Source organism: Anolis sagrei, chromosome 3 (genome assembly GCF_037176765.1).
Source record: "Anolis sagrei isolate rAnoSag1 chromosome 3, rAnoSag1.mat, whole genome shotgun sequence".
NCBI lineage: Eukaryota > Metazoa > Chordata > Lepidosauria > Squamata > Dactyloidae > Anolis > Anolis sagrei.
Genome location: NC_090023.1, coordinates 101047220 through 101072361, shown reverse-complemented (window position 1 = coordinate 101072361; position 25142 = coordinate 101047220). Strand labels below are relative to the sequence as shown.

Here is a 25142-nt window from a genome sequence, read left to right as displayed (position 1 = left end):
GTAAACTAGTAACAAAGCAAACTTTTTAATAATGACAAATGGGATATCAAAACAATTTTCTTTTGCATACCACCATAAAATGAGGATAATAATAGTGGTCTTCATGTGTAATTTATTCTAAGAATTATGTCAATAATTTGTGGGGAATGCTTTGAATACTTGAAGCACTAGAAATGCTAACATTATTGTTAGCATTCATACAACTGTTGTTAGTAGTGATGGTGAAGGTGTGCTTATTTATATGCTTAGGACAAATCCTGTGGGTATGAATGGTGATATTACTGGCACTTACAGCATTTATAATTTGAGTGTAATGCATTTGAGCTTTATGTTTCAGTAAGAAACAGACCCATGAAGATCAGTAGAAAGAAAAAGTACATTTGAAGTAGGTCTGTAATAAATACAGCTGAAGACTGTAAAGCCGAAGCGGTCAAATGCAGCAGATTTTAGAAACCAGTGATCCAAGGGCCTCACAGATTGCCAAAACAACGCCACCAACAAAAATGTCAGAAAGTCTACTTTGGTATTGGGAATATGTAATTTTTACAATGTTAAATGTGTGTGAAAGATTACAATTTATTCAAAGGGGAATATGTATTGCAAAAAATGCAAGTGACCTTCTCATCCAGTGTGGTTAGGAGGCTAACCAAAAAAACAACAACACACTGTTATTTTATTGCTTGGTCAACCAAGGCAGTAAGGGCAGCAGACATATTCAAGTGCATTTGGATCTTAGTAAAACAAAATCTGCATAACCAATACATAGCATTGCCTGAGTTTTAAATGATTCTTCCAACAGGCCTATCCAGACAGTTTAAAAAGTTTTCAAGTGTGAGCTGACTGCTTAAAAATTGATTTATAGGTTCTTTTAAGTGGTGTTATGAATTGTTAACTAATATTGTGTGTTTTAACTGGTGTTGAGTATCTAATCTGTTGTATTTTAATATGTTGTTTTTCCCTGCCTTGATACAGCAGCAAGAAACAACAGCAACAATACATTGTAACTCCCGGAATCCTCAGTCAAGGATGACCAGTGTTAGTCATGCTGGCTAAGGGATTCTGGAAGCTTAGTTCACACAAATAGCTTTTCCAAGCACTGATGATCTTTCGGTTTCATTATTCATAGCACTTCCATAGGTTTCCAGCACTGTGTCCTTCAATCTAAAAGAACAAAAGCAGGGGAGGCACACTTGTAAAGAAACATTTTTTCTCATTTCTTTTCTGGATTGAAGCTTTCTGCTTTATTGAATCTAAAAATACTTGGTTTAAAATGAACTGAGTGGCCCTAAAAGGCAGCATTGGCTACTCTGATGTTCCAGGTCTTTGCCAGACCCATTCTTCAGATTTTTTTATATCAAATAACATCAGCCTAATGCCGTTTTCTTGATCTTTTAATGGTAAACATGGTCAAATATTGTGTTGTCTATCTTTTTAGGCATCATAGTGTTTACAAAGGGTTAGAGAGTTAACCCTTTGAAGCCATGGATCCCAATTGATGCCTCTTCTACACTGCCCTATAATCCAGATTATCAAGTCAGATAATCTACATTATCTGCTTTGAACTGGATTATATTATTATTGTATTTATTTGTACCCTAATTAATCTCCTCCGACGGGAACTCAAAGAGGCTCTATGAGTCTACACTACCATAAAATCCAGTTCAAAGGAGATAATCTGGATTTTATACGGCAGTGTAGGAGGGGCCCAAGAATCTGCTACAGACAGCATAGCCCATTCACTGGGGTTAGAGGCACAAGACCCCTGCGAAAGTAAAAAAAACAAAACACACAAATAAAGAAATTACATTTTTTTTTGAACCTATCTAGGAATTTTTACATCTTGTAGCTTGACACTGTAGACAACATTCACGGGAAACTGATTGGAAAATCCCATTGGAGTACATAGAGATTACTACAGGAGTGTTCTCTCTAGAAATGTCTAGCTCCTTCTACATGACAAGAGGAAGTTGACCATAGAATCATATTGGAGGATCTGAGGATTCTTAGAAAGAACATTTTCAATCAAATCTATAAATAATCCAATCTGCAATTTACTAGTAAAAGGCTTTTTGTGCCTCCTTCACAGACCCCTTGAAATATATACATAGACTCTTAATTTCCATGGACCAGGGTTTAAAAATTTATGGGGCAAAGGATTTGAATCCAGGCTGTTGTGTGCATTACAGACATCTTAAAGGAAGCAATTTTCATGAGTTTTGACTTGCAGCTTGGACGCAAGGTTTGCAGCATATTAATTAAGTATTCTACTTGATACATATACTTATGCTTATTTCACAACTTGAAACCAGTCCTGTGCAGTTTATGACCTACCAAACCAGATGTAGTCCATGCTTAAAACCACCTATTCAATGCTTGACACTGCTAGTTTTTGCAGCCTTGGACAGACAGTAAACACAAGAGTTTGATTGTTTCCTAGATGGGGCTTCTGGGCCATATTTATTTACTTATTTGTTTGAGAAATTTATATCCTGCCTTTCTCTGAGCACAGACCCAAGGCAGTTGCAACAGAATAAAAAAAAAATCAAAGATGGTGTTGCATAGTTTGGGCTGCCATTGAAGCAAGAAAGGACACACCATATACATAAAGTGAAAATGCCCAGATTGTTAGGATGGGTACAGCAGTGATACTACCATTAAAGTAGAAGACTGAACATCAGACATACTAATGCAGCTAGGTATGGTAGTGTGGCAGCTCACAACCTCAACCTGTAGTATCTTACCCACCTTAGGTCACCAGCTAGCCAACGAAAGCTCCATTGCCATAGTTCTCAGGTATACGTGGGTATTTCAGGAACATGTATGGAAGAATAGAAACATGAACCCAGGACTTTCAGTCAATCTATACAGAGGCCTTCCATTTCCATCCATCTCTCATTTCCCCAGTGCCTCACACCCATTATCTCTGCACATTACATTGTAGGGTGAAATAAAGGTCCACTTCGATCTCTTTCTGGACCTATAAAAGCCTAGAAGTCAAATTGGATTGCAAGCTGTGTAGATCTGACATACAATGTTCTCTCTCCTTTGCATTGATTATAATTTTATCCTGAAACAAATTCAATAAAAGCAATCCCCTCCTCTCCCAATGTCATGAAGCTGTCTTACAGAGAGATCTCTAGGCCAGGAATAGAATGCAATTATCTTGTTCCATGTAAATCTAGTGCAGAGCTTGTTAAATTTTTGGACTACAACAGCGGTCAGCGCTGTGGGATTCCGGGAGATGTCATCCAATTTATTTTTTTAAAGAAATACATGGATCAAATATCAATGGAAATGGGTTTTGGTGTAAGAGTTAAGTAATAATTGAATAAAATTATTTGTTGCTTTTGCCCATTCAGTAAATAATAAATCTGTAGGATTCACTATTTCGCAGGTCAGTTCTCTTTCTGTAAAATACCACAGTTCAACTTTATGAGACTTAAGAGAAATGAAATATGGAGATACAGTGAGCTCTTGCTATCCACTGAAGCTTGATTCCAAAATCCCACCCCCCCCCCACCCCCATGGATACCAAAATCCATGGATAATTAAGTTCTATTATATACAGTGGTGCAGTAGAATGCTGTCCCTTATATAAAATAGCAAAATGTGGGGTATTTTAAAAAAATACTTTCAAGCCATAGGTGGCTGAATATGTGGAAGGAAAATCCATGGATGTGGAGGGCCCACTACTTTTATGCACTTTACACCTAAATATAGAATACCTATTTGAACAGTAAATATGTGTATCACTACTATTGTTGTTCATCCATGCTTAGCTAATGGCAAAAAGAGGAGGGGGATTCTGGAAGCTAAGGACTCTCTTTCAACAGTTCTTTTTTGTCCCCTGACATATGAAGGTTCATCTGGTCATCCAGAGATATTCACTTTTTATTCCTTCAGCTGTCCCAGTATGAAATCCTGATTTTTCACGGACTGAGGCCTACTACCCATACAATATTATTGTTTAGAGTTATTATTATATATAGATATTCTTTTTCCCCTCCTCTTTCCAGATGCTTATCCCAATTCCGAAGTGATCTATGTGTGGACTAACACACCAGCCACATCTGTGGTGGTAGCAGAGGATGGATCTAGGCTTAACCAGTATCACCTAATGGGACAAAGTGTAGATTCAGAAAACATCAGTACCAGCACAGGTGAGTGTACCTTTTCAATAACACTAGACAATAAAAAAATTAGTTTGATTGTTAGACAGTCCTGTTATATCTTTTACATTACATTCATATTTTCAAAACAGCTTGCCAGTTTATACTTGGATTTCCTATAATGCTTCCCTTCCTGATCCTTTAATGAATGTTTTAATTGTGGCACTACTGTTGTTGCTGCTGCTGTTGTAACTATTGCTGTGTGGCCTTGAGTCATTTCCAGCTTATGTCAACTCTAAGGCAAAACTGTCATGGGCTTTATTTGTCAAGTTTAGTTCAAAGGGAGTTGCTTTTGCCCTCCTCTGAGGCTGAGAGAGTGTGACTTTCCCAACATCACCCAATGGGTTTGCATGACCAAACAGGGATTTGAACCAGGGTCTTTAGAGTCCTGCACTCAAATCATTATGCCCTGCTGGCTCTCTGTGACTCTGATTTATCAATACATATGCATTGCTTGATCACTCGTACGGAAGGAAAAGGTGATACATACAGAACAGTAGTTTTGGGCTTCCAGAGGTTTTAGAGTCTAATTTACCAGAAACCTGCATAGTAACTTTGTTGACTGGGTTTGGATGTTGGACCAAAGATCAGAACACTCCATTAAGAGATTGTGTTTCTGAAGTGGTGACTCATCCACTCTGCTCAAGTCATCACTGTAGTGCTAGAGTGAGGAACATGTAGGTCAGAGGTGGATAACTGTGCAGGGGTCATTTCTCTCATTCTAATCCCCCTGTGGACTGTACCTTTACAACTGTGGTCACAAATTATTCTATTGTGGTCAAAGTTCTTTCCGAAATGGTGACTGAAGGTTATGTTGATCACTTTCTGCTACTGTTTTGAGAAGGTCTCTAATAAAAGCAGCTTGCGGTTATGGGGTCCTGTCTTTATGGTGCTGAGACTCTTGGATCAAATGAGGGGCATTTTCTTTGCTTTTGTGATAAAAATGCACCAAAAATTCAATGGGGCACAAAAATTCAGTCCAGGGACTACCTGCAGCCTATGGACACACTTTGCCAACCCTTAACATAAGTCTTCCACACCTGTTCTTAGGCATGATCAACATGTTTTCCTTTCTCTGAAAAAAAGGTGAAATTGGGTCATCACAGGTATAGACCTCTAACACATTTTGTTTTAGACCAGAACGTGATTCTCTAACTGCTGGAACACAGCGACCAACATCCCTTGCCATTAACTATACTGCCAAGAGCTGAAAGGAGTTACAGTTTGAAGGCATTACAAACATGTAATGGGATGGATGATAGGGAGGAAAGGCCTCTCTTATGCATAGTAAGAATTAGAAACACGCTCTGAAAATTAAGATACTCTAATACAGTAGTTCTTAGCCTGTGGGTCCCCAGGTGTTTTGACCTACAACTCCCAGAAATCCCAGCCAGTTTACCAGCTGTTGGGATTTCTGGGGGTTGAAGGCCAAAACATCTCGGGACCCACAGATTGAGAACCACTGCCCTAATACAAAAAGACAAGTTTAAATATCTGTTCAACCTACTACATTTCTCCTCCTCCATGACCCAAAGAATATTTTTAACTGATAAATGAGCAACAAAATATTTTGCAGGTGTTCTATTCCTGCAGGCCTGTTCCTGGGGAAAGCTGCATCTGTTAATTTCTGCCTTTATGCAGATTTTTTTAAAGGCACAGATTCATTGTCAGGAAGAAGGATGGGAGAAGAAAAGGAAGAGCACCAGCCCCACATAACTGGTGCAAGGAAATGTACACACACATGCACACCCCACGTACACTGCTTGATCTCCGAAGGGGAATTGGGGACATGGTACGGAGGCTCCTGCATTTGCAGAGGCCTCTCTCTTGCTAGTGCTGGCTTATTTCCTCACAGGAGGCAAACATCCGCCTACACACACTTGATCTATCCCTCTCAGAGCTTTAAAATGATTTGTTTGATGAAAGCATTGGGGGGGGGGGGGTTAAGAGGAGGGAAAGTGGCAGCTGTTGCCTGGCTTTGCACAGAGTGTCCAGGGAACCACGTGGCCCAAAAGGAGGTGCTAACCCTAAGGGTTCCCATTTCCTCCCTAACTGGAAGTGGAGGCGCCAGATGTGGCAGCATTAGGGAAGCAAAGAAGCTTTAATCGTGGCCCAGCCACCCACGTGAGCCCCCCTCCTCTCAGCTACAGGCTTCTGTGTCAGGGCAACCCGGTGCCGCAATTGGAAGGGGCACATGTGGAGAGAGGAGGGGGCATGGCTGAAGTGAGTGGGGCTCACCCAAGCCCGAGAGTCACATGGGGCTGCAGACAGAAGCTCCTACAGGGTTACATAATACACTTGCCTGCTTCTGGTAATGAGGTGGAAGCTGAGGTCTCCGATAATTAGAAACAAAGCATTTCCCGAGCTTGGGGAGAAGGAGGAGGGGGAAGAAAAGGGGAAAGAAAAAGGGAAAGAAAAGGTGGCCTCAAGCAGTGCCTTTCTCCAGATACTTCATGGGAGTGCCAATAGAGAGCAAAAGGAGCCCTAAGGGAGCGATTTGCTGCATTAATGGCCCGGTCTCTCAGGAGAAACCAGCAGGAGGCTATAGAGGGAAAAGGTGTAAGCTGACTCTTACTACAACTGACGAAGGGACTTTAAGCAGTTTTTAAAAATAGAGAAGGAGGAGCACACATGTACACAAACACAAACACACATGGTTTGGAAAAATAAAGGAACTCCTATGCTGCAATTCATTTCTGTTCAGAAAAGAAACAAATAGATCTCTAAACTATAATATCAAGAACCTAGATGCCTTATTTTCTATTACAAACAATCTCAAATAGTAGGTTCTTGTGGGTTTTTTTTCGGGCTATAGAGCCATGTTCTAGAGGCATTTCTCCTGACGTTTCGCCTGCATCTATGGCAAGCATCCTCAGAGGTGAGGTCCTCTAATCTCAAATAGGGTAGCAGGGGTACTTTTAAACTGACAACAAAACTTTACCATTTCCTTGAAACAAGCAGAGTAGCCACAGCACTATTGATTCTTTTCTCTCTCCTCCCTTTACTGTGTGTATACATTCAGTACTCCACACAAAAAAATCCTACAACAGAACTCAAAAGCCACAGGTTTTTGTTTTGTTTTTGTTTTCTTTTTTTGGGAGGCAGGGAATGGGGCAGAAAGGAGAACAATTGCAGAAGTCACAAGAATAAACTTTGTATAGAAGAAAGGGCATGGGTTAGTAAAAGCAAAACAATGCTGTCAATTCGGAGAGTTCCTTACCAGTTCACCATCATCGCTGCATTGTTTTCTGCAATAAATGGCAGCTCTCCCCTCGCCTTCAAAACAACCAAGAGGAAAATCCAGAGAGTGTTCTGAGGCATCTCCCAGAATTGTGCCCAGCAGCTCCTTGGCACTAAATGGCAATCCAGAACAAGTGGTGGTTGCTTCAGGGTGGTCCGGTACTTGTTGTCACTGGTACTTGCAAAGGTCTTTGCTCACCTAATCCCAAGGAAGCAATGCATTCTCAGGAAGAATCCCCAAGTTGCAGTCTCTGAGGTTCTCTAAGGTTTAAGCTAATAACAGATTTGTTTGTCAATGTCAAGAAGTGTTTTCTTCCCGGTCTTATTTTTCCTCCTGTCTCCTTCTTTTTGCTAATGTCCCAGGTTACATCTGGGCAGAGTGGATTCAGATTGCAGGGTGGATCACAAAGAGCAGGACACAGATTGTAACTAGGGATTAGCAAAATACAAAAATCCGATTTTACACAGGGAAAGCATCAGTCGGCTATGGATTTTCTGGACTTCATCAAGCTCACAGGAGGCCTGTAATCAGGGTTACTTGTGAACGGATTTCTAAGATGTTCTTTCCTTCTACAGAACTGCAGAATGTGAAAATAATATGTGGGGACCCTTGCTCCCTTTTTGCTGCAATCCTCCCTATTTTCTAAAAATCAAACAATAAAGAGTGTATAATTTTGATTTTAAACCATGAAAAAAAATACATAGAGACTGCTGCAGAACCAACTCAAACCATTTTCATGCCAAAATATTTAATTGGTTGTTCTGTTTGTTTGTTTGTTTCCTTTTTAATTGTTGTGGTGACCTATTTTGGAAATTGTATTAATGATATTTTATATGATAGTTATTTTTATTGTATTTTTAAAAACTATTATTGCACATTGCCCTGGTAGTCACAACAACAACAAAGGATGAAAATAATCCCCCCAATCCTTTTACTCCTCCCTTTGTCCTGCTTTTCAAAAACATTTCACTTACTGTGCCAGGAACTGAAAATAAAATAGTTAATTGGCTCCAGGGCACATCTACACTGATAATTTAATGCACTTTCAAAGCAGTATTGAAGAAAGTGTTTTCATTGTGCAGGTGATTACATAGGAGATCCTGGAACCAGCTTGAGGTCCGGGTGGTGATGACATAACCACAGAGCACTGATGTACATTAAAGGCTTCCTGATGCACATTAAGGGCTTCCTTTCACATGCATCTGTGAGAGTTTATTGTTTGGCCACCGCAATTTGAAGCTAGCTTTAACCTGCATTAAATGGTCAGTGTAGACGGGGCCCATGTGTGTTTTTAAGTACACTTCCAATGTCTCTTAACTTTTTTAGCTTTCTATAATATCTGCATTTTGCAAAACAGCCTCTGGACTTGGACAACCTTACTTGGAAGAATTGTGTGGCTGTATAGAAACAGTTTTTAAAACAGCCACTGCGGCTGACACACACACACACACATTTAATTCAGCTAAGAAAAAACCTTGTTGGAAAATACGGTAGGTTCCATGCTGGGCCTTCAGTGGAAAGTCTGGCCCTTGGAGATGTATCACTTGGGGGCTCAATTAGACTGGAATTCCCAGATGATTTTTCTACTATCCTTCATTGGTTGTTGGAGACTATTAAAGGGGTTTTTCCAAGCCTTCGAAGACCTTGTATAATGTGCAATACTGTTTTCTTTTTAACAGTTTTCTTTTTTTAACAGATACATTTTCGATTTGTCTAAATTGTGTGTGTGCGTTGTGCATGTGCACCTTTCAGTGATATGTTAACTTATGGTGATCCTATGAATTTCTTAGGGTTTTCTTAGGTAAGGAATATTCAGGGCTGGTTTTGCCAGTTTCTTCTTCTAAAATATAAACTGCAGTACCTGGTACTGAATTATAGTTTAATAATATTTTAACTTCTGTGTGGTGTGAATTATTATTGTATTTGTAAGCTATTCTGAGTAGCAAGCTGGAGAAAGGGCAGGATGTGAAATAGCTTATTTGTGTATTTATTTTCTGCATAGCTTGGGCATGTTTTTCTCTTTGTTTATCCATTCATGAGACATTTTCAGCCATTCTTGAGGCATTGCAATAGTGATGTGATTTTTAAAGAGGGGAATAAATCAAGATGATATGATATGATAAGAGTCAAGATATCCACCATTTTACTTTAGCTTATAATAAATCTGTTTTTTTTAAAATAGGATCTGGACATCTTGTCTTATCAGTGCTCCTGTTGCAAAGATCTTGCATGTTCTTATCAATTAAAATGAGAACTATAGAAGATATGTTCTGTAATCCTATTCAAGCCTTACATCTTTGTTTTTGGACTTGCATCTGTGGATATTAGAACTGTGCAGTTATATAGAGTGTATCCCGCAAAGGGCGGCTGTTATGTCACTATGTAGCAGAGCCGTTAAAGTGCCCAATGCATGTCAGTGTCCATGAACTCCTGTGTGCATTGTACATTGGTGTGCAATGTAAATCAGTGCACAGTGTGAACTGTTCCAGATTGCACTCCGACTTGCACCACACAGTGCTGTGCATTGTGCAGTGGTGGTCAACATACATTGATGTGCATCACATGCTGGCTGGGCAGGAAATCACCTGTGTTGCACACTAGTTGTACCTCACTATTGTATATGGTGTTGCTGGGTGAGGAGTGCAGGCTGCGTTTGTAGAGCGCTCCTGCAGTTAGTTTTATTCCTATTTTATTGTTTATATGGTGTTGCTCTGTGTTGTAAAACAACTGCCAACAGTCGAGCAAGTCTTGTGGCTGCAGTGATGATAATGCCTGTACATATTTGTAGTTTTAGCCATTTTAATATGTAAAATACACTGCTGAACATGCCCAGAGCCTTTGTATGCCTGTGGGGGGGGGGGGGGGGGCGGCGGCGGCGGCGGCATTGAGATGGAAAATTGTATTGTCGAAGGATTTCATGGCCGGAATCACTGGGTTGTTGTAGTTTTTTTTGAGCTATATGGCCATGTTCTAGAGGCATTCTCTCCTGACATTTTGCCTGCATCAATGGCAAGCATCCTCTGGGAATCTATATTTCCTCTTAATACAAGATCTCCATCATCCAGGATCCTAACAGGATCAATTTTAATTGGGTTTTATTTATTTATTACCAGTAAGAGCAGATTCTTTGATTCTTTAGTGGTACTATATGTTTTAATTGTGACAATGTTTTATACTTGTATGGATGATGTAATTGTTGATTGCAATGCATAGGCCTTGTACATTCTATACTTTATCCAGGCAATGGAAGCCAGACTCACTGGAACTCTTTAGTGAGCCATCTGTTTGCATTTTTAAAAATAATGATTTGTACAACTATGTGAAGGAGGGGGAAAATGATAACATCCCCTCCCCCATATATAAACCATTATTATCTCCAAGCTGAGATAGACTCCAACTCTGGGAATGGGGGCTCTAATCCCTGTTTCACCATGAAAACCTATAGGGTCACCCTGGGCATGTCACACACCCTCAGCCATAGAAATCCCTGTGATAGCTTCACATTAGAATCTCCATAAGTCAGAAAGGACTTCAAGGACACAACAATAACAGCAACAGCAATGATCTCTACCTGCAGATATGTATAGGGAAGTATTATAGATTAATAGAATCAAAGGAAAATTAGGTGAAACAATAATTGGATATTGAATGCTCTGTTGAAACTGAATACTTTCCAACTGTCTTTGGTAAGAATAGCCCCAAAAAATCCTCTACAATCCCACTTTTTCAAAATGGTGTAGTTTCTCTCTCTTCCTCCATGAACCCTTCTACACAGGCTCTAAAATGTGGAAGGAACCAGTATGAAATAACATTTGCTACATAACATTTGCTGAAAATGTGTGCTGAATCGCATTAATGGCTTAAAAACATATGTTTAAAAGGTGCGTATAAAATCCAATTTTGGCCAAAAATGCACATATTCACATGACTACTAGTGGCAAGCAAATTTTGGATCGAAGACTTGTGAGCATCAGAACCAAAGTCCAGCCATACTGTAAGGCAGAATGAGGGAGAACTATAAGTGGTAAAATTTGAATTTATGAACAGCCAGCATTTTTTGTGAAGGGCTGCATAATGTTTTTAATGCTAAGGATTGATGGATGAGGAAATGTTTGTAGGTAGGGCTTTCTGCCTGCAGTGCTAAAATTTCAACTGTCTTTGGATGCTATGCACCTTGAATTGGATGAGTGGGGAACCCTAATTGAGCAGGACCTGGACAACAAAGCAGCCTAGGGCATCCCTGCCCGAGTCCAGAAACAACCGTCAAAGAAACAATTCCTGACCTTCCTAAGGAAAAGGATTTTGTGGTTTGCATCAGAGATGTAGCAGGGGTAGAGAGACACATCAAAATTCATTCTCCATTGAAAATTTAACATTGCAGTGAACACTTAGGAAGACAATTTAGGCATTTAAAGAAAAGGAGCAGATAGCAAATATGAGACTTTTAGATGTGAATGATTTTCATTGTCTCTCTGCAATGCTAAAAATTTGGGAGCTGAAAGAAAATTTCATTTGGGGAACAAAATTCTAATTTGGGGGCTCATTTAGCTTCCCATCTACCATAGTTATACCCTTGGATTGTACATAGCAATGTTCAGAAACCAATCAAATTACTAGCCTATCCCAGGAATAAGTGGATTTAAAATGAAATAGAAAGAGGCTGTATGTGAGCAGTTATTCTAACTTTCATCAATGCCCGTATCTTCCTACTCTTCCTCCTGTAGGTGAATACACAATAATGAGAGCACACTTCCACCTGAAGAGAAAGATTGGTTATTTTGTCATCCAAACTTACCTTCCATGCATTATGACTGTGATCTTATCCCAGGTATCATTTTGGTTAAACAGAGAATCTGTTCCTGCCAGAACAGTCTTTGGTAAGTTATTTCACTACTTTCTTTCTCCTTTTTAATGTCCTTTTTTTCTAAGCATTTCCAAATGCCATGTTTCCCTCATGACATTAAACAAGACTAACCTTGCCATTCAGCAAGGTGCTTCAGGTAACAGATGCAGATCATAGGTGAGCATCATTGAGGCTGTGGAGAACTGTGTGTACCACTTGCAGTTATCATGTGCTGGTCTTGCTTAACCTCTAAGATCAAATAAGATCTCTAACTTTAGAGTATTTTGGCTCATTACTAAATGGCCAATATACAGTACTTCAGTCACTTTCTGACTCTGTAAATTTATCAGTGAGTTCAAACTCTACATGAGTGAATTTCAGCTATATAAGGTGACCTCTGCCTGTCCCATGAAGGGGCTTCCTGGTATGTAGGTTTTTCCCCCTCTCCTTGATGCAATTAACAATAATCCAGATAATCTAGGTGCTTGTAGGGTCACCATACGTTAAACTCAACTTGACAGCAAATGACGACAGCAGCGCTATGATCCAGTAGAGGCAGTTTTTGTCAGTTGGACTAGGAAAGGTGATTAAATCTACCCAGACCCATCTACCCATACTGGCCCTGTGTAAATGCCTTCTAGTTACCTAGAAACCCAGTGAATTTTCTAAGGCAAGGAATAATCTGGGGCCTTCCATACAGTGATATAACCCAGAATATCAAGACAGAAATTCCCACATTATCTGCTTTGAACTGGAATATGTGGCAATGTGGACTCAGATAATACAGTTCAAAGCAGATATTGTTGGATTTTCTGCCTTGATAGTCTGGGATATAGGGCTGTGTGGAAAGGCTCCAGAAGTGGTTTGGTCAGTGTAGCCTACAGCATCTGGTATTTGGTGATGGTTTTCTACCCAAATACTACTCAGTAATGACCTGTTTAGCTTCCAAGATCACATGAGATTTGATACCTTTAAGGTATTTAGACATCAACTTTCTTAGACTAACTTTCTTAGACCTTCACAGCAGAACTCAATGTTATTAAGGGCAGGAGGACAAATCTCCTCTTCCACTTTTGCAGATAAAACTATATTGTTGTTTAAAATCAGCAGAAGTACATATTTCAGTCTAGACCTTATATTCCTGTGTTCTAGCTTCCAGTTATTTATTTGGCTAGCATGTATTAATGTATATCTTATTGAAAGCTTCCAACATTGTGCATCAAATGATTTCAAAAGAAGTGCCATGGGGCTATCAAACTGTGTTGTCAGCCTAAAGATCAGCTGCAACACATGCAGCTTTTACAAGTAAATCTTAGTTTTGTCATTTTCTTCTCCTCTTTTTAAAGGTGTCACTACAGTCCTTACCATGACTACTTTAAGCATCAGTGCCCGAAATTCACTACCAAAGGTGGCCTATGCTACTGCAATGGACTGGTTCATAGCTGTGTGCTATGCATTTGTATTTTCTGCACTGATTGAATTTGCCACTGTCAACTATTTTACAAAAAGAAGCTGGGCCTGGGATGGCAAGAAGGCATTGGAGGCTGCAAAAAAGAAGGTGGCTATTATTCATATGTTTTTAAAGAGCTAGAATATTGACCTGTATTACCGTTTGTTGGCTTAGGGGAAAAGATCATGATCTGCTGGAGAGTTTTTTGCACAAGTCTGTTTGAAATAGGATGCCTGTGATCTTGCCATGCATTCAGGTACTGGATTGTGGGTTTCCCTGATGAACCCGCATACAATTGTTAGTCTCACCTAGAATAAATCCATTGAACTGATGGGAACTTGACAGATCAACTCTGTAAATTCTATTAATTCTATTAATTCAGTTGGTCATTTGGGCAAACAAGTAGATTGTTGTCATGGATACTTTTTAAATATTAAAAAAGCTTCTTGTATTCCATTTCCAGTGAGACACACACTTTACAGAGAAAGAAAGTAGACACTCAGAGATTAGATAGCTACATTGGCTACACAAACAAAGAGGATATTACATTTTACTCAGCATTCACATACATATAAACATTCACTCCACATGCATACATTGCCATCCCTTCTTCCATCTCCCTGAGAACTGAAGTGGGCCAGATTGTGTTCCCTGCAAAACTGCCATTCTGCTGAATACACCATCTTTTTCCATCCTCTGGAGAAAGCAGTGGGTGACTAGACTCCACTATCTGCCACACTTTTGGATAGTAAAAAGGTCTCTTACATAGCAATTTCCTGCTGTTGTTGTTCCAAAAAGGTGTACATGACTGTTAGGTTGTTTTGCAGCTAAAACATGCTGACTCCATAAGTTCTGGACATATGTTGGTTTTTCTTCCATAAATATCATAGTCATCATATCATCATCATCATTTGTAGACCACCGTATCTCCCCAAGGGGACTCAGGGCAGTTTCCAACATGAATGGCAAACATTCAATGGCAAAGGAAAAAACATTCAAACAAATTATAACAGTTTTTGGTTTTCCTTCTTCACTTAAGGAACTATTGGGTTGACTTAACTTAAAGACTAATTGTCTTTGAGTATGTAAACATGTTGTTTCAACCACAGTTCAACAGTTAATTATTGTCTCTGGTCATGTCTGCAGTTTAGTTCCTGAATTTTTCACCTCCTTTTGCAGTTTTCCCAAGCTTCATTCTCAGAATGATGTCTTCAGCTTTATATAAGCCCCAGTCATACTCCAACCATACAATTCATTCAATCCACACATCATATTTATCACAAGTTCATTTATTAAATTAAATGAACTGTCCTAGTGGCATCACTGAGACAATCAATGTGTGCTATATGACCTGAGACTGAGATTTTTGGTTTAACATTACTGTTTTGCTATAATCTGGTGTCTACCAAAAGAGTTCTTTTCTTTTCTTTTCCTTTCTTTTCTTTTCTTTTCTTTTCTTTTCTTTTCTTTTGAAACTCCAGCTATCTTTATAAGTTGCAAAATCTTTATGGGAAAAATCTTGCTCCTTATAATATTGGTTCCTTTTGCCATTAATAATGATAATGATGATGATAATAACAACAATAATTTTATTTGTTACCCACCTCTCCTCATGGTAGGTCACAGCACAGTCAAAACATTGCAAAAAATTTATAAACACACACATAAAAGGTCATATTAAAATGTATTTCTATAAAATACATATTTAAATACACAGGACAGAGATTAAAACAGAGGACATGAGTTTAAAATTAATGTTTAAAACTGAGTAGGTAGGCCTGCCTGAACAGGTAAGTCTTTAGATGGGTTTTAATTCTGACAGCTCAATTAGCTGTTGGAGCTCTTCTGACAGGTTGTTCCACAGTCTTGGGGCAATCGGTGAAAAGGTCATCTGGGTGACGGTCACCAGTTGAGTTTTGGCTGGCTGAGGTAGCTGCCCCCCAGAGGACTCTGTGTTCGGGCTGGATTGTATGGAAGAAGGCAATCCTGTAGGTAACCTGGACCCAAACCATGTAGATCTTTAAAGGTCAAAACTATCACCTTGTTACAATTGATTTAGCAATTGTTCTGAAAAATGGCACATAAGAAGTAGCCAGTTGCAGATATTGAATTTGATGGATGTGAGTTTATTAATCTGATCTGTGTTTTAATTTGGATTTTAAAGGATCTCTACAAGATGCTGATTCTCTTTTTGTAATCAGGCTACAAAGAAAACACTGAAGAAATTTGAATTGTTCAACTCATTTATACATTTTTCAGTTGAGGATTAGATTGACCAAGGTTTATAGCAATTGACATACTAATCCGGGTTCCAGTGTCATTGAATCCCAACATTATCTGGGATTTAGGATTTTCTGATTGTTACTAATTATTTACATAATGCCATTGTGTCATATGGCAGTCTGCAGGGGTGCAAAAGCTAAGGGTGGGTTCATTTCCCAATGAATATATGATCTAAAAAATAATCACAAGATGAAGAAAGGACAGGGGCAGATTCAGCTAACATGAGATGAATGTGAGGAAATGAAGACACATGTTTCTATGTTTTACTTCTGGGTTGCAGCTAAGGGCTAAGTCAAAGCACAGGAGCCTGTGTTAGGGCTGGAAGGAAGAGCAAATTCACTACACATGTGTCCTGGGAGGAAGTTCAAAGCCATTTCCTCTTCTTGATTATTTTTCAAAGAGTTTGTAAACACTCTGGATGGCAATTTTTAGAACTCACCAACCAGCAAATCCACTTTTTAAATATTTTAGTTAGAATCACCAATTTCCTAAAAGAATGAATAACATGTATGCTTTTTGCATTTTTTATTGTCAAATTGTATTGATAATGATCAAGGCAATACAAAAATGTAAGGGATATGACAATTTCTGTGACTCCATACTAATCTTTTTTTTTCATGTTTATCTCTCCCCCTTCCTTGTGGGTTTCCATTCTTTTACAGAAAAAAGAACGTGAACTAATGGCCAGAAAAGCCATAAACCAATATACCGTTGGAAGAATGACCCCCACATTAAACATGCCAAAAGACTCTTCCCCTTCAGTTATCTCCAACATTTCTTCCGTTCCAGTAAAACCAGTTGAAAAATCAATCGAAAGCAAAAAGACGTATAACAGCATCAGTAAGATTGATAAGATGTCTCGAATAGTTTTCCCGGTCTTATTTGGAACTTTTAACTTAGTCTATTGGGCCACGTATTTGAACAGGGAACCTGTTATAAAAGGTGCTGCTTCTTCAAAATAAACGGAAGGACTTCCAGGTCAAGTTTTAGCCATACTTGCAAAAACACACGCTACCAAGGAGAATCTGAAGTTCCAAATGACTTTCTACCTTTGGGCAATTTTCTTCAGGAAGTTTTTGCATGTTTAACAATATGTACAAAATTATTCTTGCCTTGATTTGTTTCTACATGTAACCTCAGAGAAGATTCTGACAATTACATTAACAGCAGCAGACACAAATCTTTCTAGGACAACAGAAGACATGGGACATGGCTTCTACGCTGCTGCAGAGTGTCTTGCATTGATAGTTTACAAATGAAATAGGATATATTTTTAAACTGTTTGGGCCTATTGCATACCTGCAGGGTTTTTTAATATATACTTTGAATGTACAGTTGTGCACATAGGTGAAGAATTATGGACTCTGCAGCTGCAGAAGCATATATATACACAATTTCAGTGTTTGTCAGCACAGAAGCTTTCTGACTAGGAATCCCAGCATTGCAGACCCAGGATTTGCACATGCAAAGGGATGCACAACACCTCTCACTAGCAGGTTTCAGGAGTAGTGGCAGATTGCACGGATATACGCTTCCCCTGTGATCATTTGGATGTGTATAACAGCTGTCACAGATCAGACGTCACAGCTACAAATACCGTTTTGCCTCATATCACCTCATTATGCTGCACTTTTTCAGTGAATCCAGTCAACAGTGAAATCTCTGAAAACTCTGCTCGGGTTTTCACTTCCCATCTATAACAAGTAGGTGTGTAAGCCTTGCTACATGTCTAGCTGTGAACATTACTAAACATTATCAATCCCTGTTAACAAATTAAAGATGGTCCTACTGATCACTGGAGTGACAATACTCAAACATCCTCACTCTGATAGTCAAACCTGGTGTCTGCTGTGAATGGAATGAATAGCGATATACATGTATGAATTTATTTATTTATTTATTTATTTGCTATACTTGTATACCGCCGTTTCTCAGCCTAGCCGGCGACTCAACGCGGTTTACAACAACTTATAACAAACAACAGTATACAGTTTAAAAACATAAAAACACACACATCCACCTCTCCACCAACTTGCATTCACTATTTATTTTTTAAGAGTGTTTATTTGTCACTTTCATGACTATTCCAGCAACAGCACCAAAGCACACCATTCACAGAGATCTCTTATGGCAAACAATAGTACATTTTCTAAAAGACATTCTGACCATCAGCCCCTCAGGACCTGTTCACCATTTATGCTTGGCATTGTTATAGACATCATGATTAGCAGATGGTAACTGGCAGGAGGGACAACATCTTGAGTCCGTGGGGTTGCAGATCAGGAAAGATTGGTGCTAGCACATATGGCAGTGAATTCAGCTATGGTCACAGTGTAAATGGGAGAATGGTGGCCTGCAGACTGCTGTGGGAGAGGCAAGACTGTCTACATATGGCCCAGGCTGTACTCTACTTTACATGATCTTATTGAATGACAAGACAGATTTTTGTTGAAAACACTTTTGATTTCTTCATGGGGTGGCCTTAAGCAAGGTTTAGAGGTCTAGATGAAGTAACAAATATCTGGTTTCCATATCCTTGGAGGTACTACATATGCCCTAACATTTAAAATATCTTCGTAGTGGACCACTATGGACTGCTGGTGTTTTTGGATTGCTTCTCCAACACTCCCTCACTGTGTCTAGGGATAATGTGAGTTGCTGGTTAAAAAAATCTGAAGGGCTGCAGTTACCCTCCTCTGATCTATTTGTCAGAGTCAAGCAACACTGCAAGTCTAATAATCACCACCTATCCACAAAGGCTCAGATAGCTTCAGAGTTTAGATCTTAGAATCAGTGACAACCTTAATGCATTCTTGTGTTCAGTGTAAGAAAGAAAGACCATGACCCCTGTTCTTGAAGACAGGAAAATGATGCCTCATCTGGAATGTGGCACCCAAAGCAGGCTTCTCACAATTTCCATGGTAAGTCTTGGCCAGGCAGTATACATTTTGTGTTTTCTTCACTTCATCTGCCTCTAAGCTTCTCCTCTGTTTCTTGTTGTTCCTGTATACACTGCACAACTCTTCCACAGCATCCCTCTCAAAGGCCATCCCAACCTCTGTCAAGTAATTTCACATTCTTTAGTAAGGCCAGACAATGGCCATAACAGACTTTTCAATTTAGTTAGGTAGCTGGTTAGCTGTTATTGCATTTCACTTTTGATCGTAGTACTGTACTATCAGATTATCACAAAGTATTCCCTTCGTCATTAATTTTTGCTATTTATTAATTCTTTCCTCTGCTTTCTAAATAGTAATAAACATTCCACAAAACACACAACATCCCACAATTAACATGTAAAATCAATATAAAACTGCCTACCGGCTTGATGGCAAGGAGATGGTACTATCATCTCAGCACCATTATGGTACCATCATGCATAAGAACAATTTATGTCTCATTAAAAAATATGAACCCCAAACTTTTATTCTCAAAGAGAGCTTTTCTGAATTTGGTGCTCTCCAGATGGATTGATCTACAGCTGCCATCATCCTCAGTCAGCATGGGTCATATTGGATAGGATTGTTTATTTTTAAAAAAAATCTATCTGGAGACCATGTTGAGAAGACTGGCTGGAGGTTTCCAAGCCCTGGAGGAAAAAAATATAGTAAGGTTTGTGCATATAAAAATGGGCTAAATTCTATTTAGAACTGTACATGAAATATTGAATTTTGACACAAGCCTGCAAAAATTATAGGATAGTAATCGCATTATATCCATTTTCAGTCCCAAAATTTGTTCTCCTGCTTGAAGAAATCAAAGGCTTTGCTTGCCATACCAACTGGTCTTGTTCAGAATTAATTGCCCTTTGCATATGGGATTAAGCAAAGTCATTGCTTCTTTTCCTACCCTCATGTTGTTGTTCATTCGTTCAGTCGTCTCCGACTCTTCGTGACCTCATGGACCAGCCTACGCCAGAGCTCCCTGTCGGCCGTTACCACCCCCAGCTCCCTCAAGGTCAGTCCAGTCACTTCAATTATGCCATCCATCCATCTTGCCCTTGGTCGGCCCCTCTTCCTTTTGCCTTCCACTTTCCCCAGCATAATTGTCTTCTCTAGGCTTTCCTGTCTCCTCATGATGTGGCCAAAGTACTTCAGCTTTGTCTCTAGTATCTTTCCCTCCAGTGAGCAGTCGGGCTTTATTTCCTGGAGGATGGACTGGTTGGATCTTCTCGCAGTCCAAGGCACTCTCAGAACTTTCCTCCAACACCACAGCTCAAAAGCATCGATTTTCCTTCGCTCAGCCTTCCCTAAGGTCCAGCTCTCACATCCGTAGGTGACTACAGGGAATACCATGGCTTTGACTAGGCGGATCTTTGTTGCCAGTCTGATGTCTCTACTCTTTACTATTTTATCGAGACTGGACATTGCTCTCCTCCCAAGAAGTAAGCGTCTTCTGATTTCCTGGCCACAGTCTGCATCTGCAGTAATCTTTGCACCTAGAAATACAAAGTCTGTCACAGCCTCCACGGTTTCTCCCTCTATTTTCCAGTTGTCAATCATTCTTGTTGCCATAATCTTGGTTTTTTTGACGTTTAGCTGCAACCCGGCTTTTGCGCTTTCTTCTTTCACCTTGATTAGAAGGCTCCTCAGCTCCTCCTCGCTTTCGGCCATCAGAGTGGTGTCATCTGCATATCTGAGGTTGTTAATGTTTCTTCCAGCAATTTTCACCCCAGCTTTGCATTCATCCAGCCCCGCACATCGCATGATGTGTTCTGCATACAAGTTAAAAAGGTTGGGTGAGAGTATGCAGCCTTGCCGTACGCCTTTCCCAATCTTGAACCAGTCTGTTGTTCCGTGGTCAGTTCTTACTGTTGCTACTTGGTCCTTGTACAGATTCCTCAGGAGAGAGACAAGGTGGCTTGGTATGCCCATCCCACCAAGAACTTGCCACAATTTATTATGATCCACACAGTCAAAGGCTTTAGAATAGTCAATGAAGCAGAAGTAGATGTTTTTCTGAAACTCCCTGCCTTTCTCCATTATCCAGCGGATATTGGCAATCTGGTCTCTCGTTCCTCTGCCTTTTCTAAACCCAGCTTGAACATCTGGCAACTCTCGCTCCATGTATTGCTGGAGTCTTCCTTGCAGAATCTTGAGCATTACCTTGCTGGCATGAGAAATAAGGGCAACTGTACGGAAGTTGGAGCAGTCTTTCGCATTTCCCTTTTTTGGTATGGGGATATAAGTTGATTTTTTCCAGTCTGATGGCCATTCTTGTGTTTTCCATATTTGCTGGCAAATGGCATGCATCACCTTGACAGCATCATCTTTTAAGATTTTAAACAGTTCAGCTGGGATCCCATCATCTCCTGCTGCCTTGTTGTTAGCAATGCTTCTTAAGGCCCATTCAACCTCACTCCTCAGGATGTCTGGTTCTAATTCATTCACCACACCGTCAAAGCTATCCTCGATATTGTTATCCTTCCTATACAGATCTTCTGTATAGTCTCGCCACCTTCTCTTGATCTCTTCAGCTTCTGTTAGGTCCCTGCCATCTTTGTTTCTTATCATACCAATTCTTGCCTGAAATTTACCTCCAATGTTTCTAATTTTCTGGAAGAGGTCTCTTGTCCTTCCTATTCTGTTGTCTTCTTCCACTTCCATGCATTGCTTATTTAAAAATAGTTCCTTATCTCTTCTGGCTAACCTCTGGAATTGCGCATTTAACTGGGCATATCTCCCCTTTTCACTGTTTCCTTTTGCTTTCCTCCTTTCTTGGGCTACTTCCAGTGTCTCAGCAGACAACCATTTTGCCTTCTTGGTTTTCTTTTTCTTTGGAACGTACTTTGTTGCCGCCTCCTGAACAATGTCGCGGACTTCTGTCCATAGTTCTTCTGGGACTCTGTTTACTAAATCTAGTCCTTCAAATCTGTTCTTCACTTCCACTGTATATTCGCTAGGAATGTTAGTGAGCTCATATCTAACTGGTCTGTGTATTTTCCCTGATCTCTTTAGTTTTATTCTAAATTGGGCAATAAGAAGTTCGTGATCTGAGCTACAGTCAGCCCCAGGTCTTGTTTTCACCGACTGGATGGTTGTCCGCCACCTTTGGCTGCAAAGAATGTAGTCAATCTGATTTCGGTGTTGACCATCTGGTGAGGTCCATGTATAAAGCCGTCTTTTAGGTTCCTACCCTCATAGTAGGTTGGAAACAAATGATGTAGAGAAGGAAGATTTTGTATTTGCAACTCCCAGTGGGCACAATTTACCAGAGGAGTTGTTGCACAGAACTCCATCTTAACAACAGACGTGCAAGAGATAAGTAGCTGTTTATATCTGTTATCCCATTTCAATAGAATGTACAAAGGAGAATTCATTTCAGAGCTATGGAAAGTTACATTTTAGATTACAACTCCCATCCTTCCTATGGTAGAGGGTCTTTCATTACACAGACAATGCCATTGTCCCAGATTCTCAACCATTTCTAAATATTGGCATTGTAATATTCATGGAGCTGTTTTAATATGCACTTGCTGAGAATCTGGTTTTTGAATTACTTGACGAATAAGGCCACTACCTACGTATTCATTTGAAATGGCAGTAATTTTGCCTTTCAGGGAAATAAATATTTTTGTTCAAAGTCACACCACTTCATGGAATCATCATTGCTCAAAAAAAGTTGAGACATGTATTGCATGAAATTACCTTTGAAAAATAGAATAGAGCTACATATGCCCCATGAAACAGTGACTGTTCATTTATATTAAGGTATCAAGCATTTTTGGATGAGGACAAAAGCCTCTTAAATCATGTTTTCCAAGAAATAAAAGGGTGAAACTAAACAGAGAAGTTTTGCATTGTTGAAGCCAACTGTTTTCAATGACTTTTCCAGTATTTCTTTACCATGTCTTTTGACAAATTCTATTACTTGGTTTATTTAGTTGGTGATCAGTGCTGCAATTCTGTATACACTCATCCGAAAGCAAGTCTTATTGAGGCTTACTTTGTAGAGATGTATGGGATTGCACTGTCAAGGTTGCAATCCTATGCACACTTAATGGCCCTTTCACACTACACAATTATAGCACTATGAATCTGCTACAAATATATGAACTCTAGAGCTCTCTGGCAGAGAATTCTGAGCACCTCTCCCTAAACTGCAAATCTCAGAATTTCGTAGGATGAAATCGTGGCAGGCAGTTAAAGTGGAATCACAGTGCTAAAATCATTTTAAGTGTGCAAAGGCTTGGGAGTGAATGCCACCAAACAAAATAGGATTTGTTCCATGTAATCATGACTAGACCAGGCTGCATGTATTAAGTTATTTTCAGCATTTTCCTGCATAGATTCATTGCTCTAGTAGCTTTTGTAATTTTATCTTAATGTTTAAATTAAAGAATACATTTGATAGTCAGTTGCAAAGTGTCATCTTTTTTGTCAAATGTATTGCTCATACAGTCGAGCCTGGAACAAAATGCTGTAGTGAGGTCATGTTCCTGGTCAGCAGAAGCCATTTCATTTTCCCCTCCCTCCCAGTTTTCTATCCTTCCCACACAACATCACTCAGCACTGTGTGACTACTGAATTTGTCCAACTTGGGTTTGCAAAGAATTTCTTCTATTACAGGTTTTTATTTTCCCTGAAGATTCCTGGGCTTCTGAAATCTTTGGTGTTTAATGAACTGGCTGATGTATCCCTCTTGTGGTGAACAGTGATATCTTCACTTACATAAGCAACAGCACTTGTTTCTGAACATTGGAAATAAGAGAAGAAATGTATTGTCAAAGGCTTTCATGGCCAGAATCACTGGGTTGTTGTGAGTTTTCCAGGCTGTATGGCCATGTTCCAGAAGCATTCTCTCCTGATGTTTCACCTACCTCTTTGGCATCACCAGAGGTTGTGAGGTCTGTTGGAAACTAGGAAAATGGGGTTTATATATCTGGGAATATTCAGAGTGGAAGAAAGAACTTTTGTCTGTTTGACGTAGATGTGAATATTTCACATCTACGTCAAAGATAGCTTTCTGGCATGATGTGAGTATATGTTTGATGTATGGATTATCTTTACTTCTGTAATTTTGCTGGAGAATACTTGTTACTCTATGTTATGTTATGTTTTGTTATAGATAAGAGTCTAGAGTTGCTGATTACATCAACTCCTGAGGAAGGGGATTTCTTTCCCCGAAACAGGATACAAAAATACCCGGGCACCTCTGTTGAATGCTATTTGGACTTTTCCTTTGGAGACCTTTTTTGAGAAGCAGTGCTCCAATTTCACTGGACTTGATTTGGATTTCATCCATGAAGATTTTTTTTTAGAGTAGATCTCCGTCTTCATTATTGTCTTCAGTCTACATATAGCCTCATGACTCAATGCTTACTTTGTATATAATTTTTCTCACTGAATGTATCCCTGAAGCCTATATACAGTGGAACCCTTATTCAGACCTAGAACTGTTAAGTTTGAGAGTGGTTGCTCCTTTTGATTTTGCTTTGTGCCACTGAATTGAGCTATGTACTGGGAATTTTGATAAATTGCATACTATATGCTCTTTTGATATTACACTTCGATATTACACATAAATTGTTTTGTGTTTGTCCTGATTGTTTCTTGTCTGGAATTCCCTTGTTTTGGAGTGTTGTTCCTTATTTACTGTTATTATTTTAGAGGCCATTAAGTTCTAGGCCATTAAATGCTGGTCAAGGTGACCAATTGAAATATTCACACCTATCTCAGACAAGAGTTCTTCCTCCCACCCTGGACATCCCATAGATATATAAACCTCATTTTCCTAGTTTCCAACAGACCTCACAACCTCTGAGGAGGCCTGTTATAGATACAGGCAAAACGTCAGGACAGAATGCTCCTGGAACATGGACATACAGCCCAGAAAACTCACAACAACCCATGAAAATGAATGTTTTGATTTTAAAAAAACACACAAATGGACCTAATTATAAATTTTACTTTCAGCTAGAGTAGACCCAATCTTAATGGCAAGTCAACATATACATAAGTATTGCTTTGATAGTTAGGATTGGCAACCCATACACAGACTGATGAAATTATGATTGCTGTGATTAGGAATCAGCATGAAGATGAGGCTTTTTGTGATTTTATATCTTTCAGCTGATCCTGACTTATGGCAATCTTGTGATATGGTTTTCTTGGCAAGATTTATTCAGAGAAGGTTTGCTATTACATTCTTAAGCTG

The 25142-nt window shown here is 39.4% G+C and overlaps 2 protein-coding genes across 3 annotated transcripts in view; one reads left to right on the top strand and one right to left on the bottom strand.

Moving 5' to 3' along the window:
- Window positions 1–7845, bottom strand: part of GABRB3 (gamma-aminobutyric acid type A receptor subunit beta3) — a 288335-nt gene extending 280490 nt beyond the window's left edge. The window contains exon 1 of the mRNA XM_060769806.2: window positions 7390–7845. Within this exon, the coding sequence (XP_060625789.1) occupies window positions 7390–7490 (101 nt within the window). The 5' untranslated portion in view covers window positions 7491–7845. The remainder of the gene's footprint in view (window positions 1–7389) is intronic.
- GABRA5 (gamma-aminobutyric acid type A receptor subunit alpha5) overlaps window positions 1–19835 on the top strand; it is a 100370-nt gene extending 80535 nt beyond the window's left edge. For both annotated transcript variants that reach the window (XM_060769809.2, XM_060769810.2), the window contains exons 7-10: window positions 4017–4160; window positions 12135–12287; window positions 13600–13811; window positions 16649–19835. In XM_060769809.2, coding sequence (XP_060625792.2) covers window positions 4017–4160; window positions 12135–12287; window positions 13600–13811; window positions 16649–16948 — 809 coding nt within the window. In that variant the 3' untranslated portion in view covers window positions 16949–19835. The remainder of the gene's footprint in view (window positions 1–4016; window positions 4161–12134; window positions 12288–13599; window positions 13812–16648) is intronic.
- The last annotated feature ends 5307 nt before the right edge of the window (window positions 19836–25142 follow it).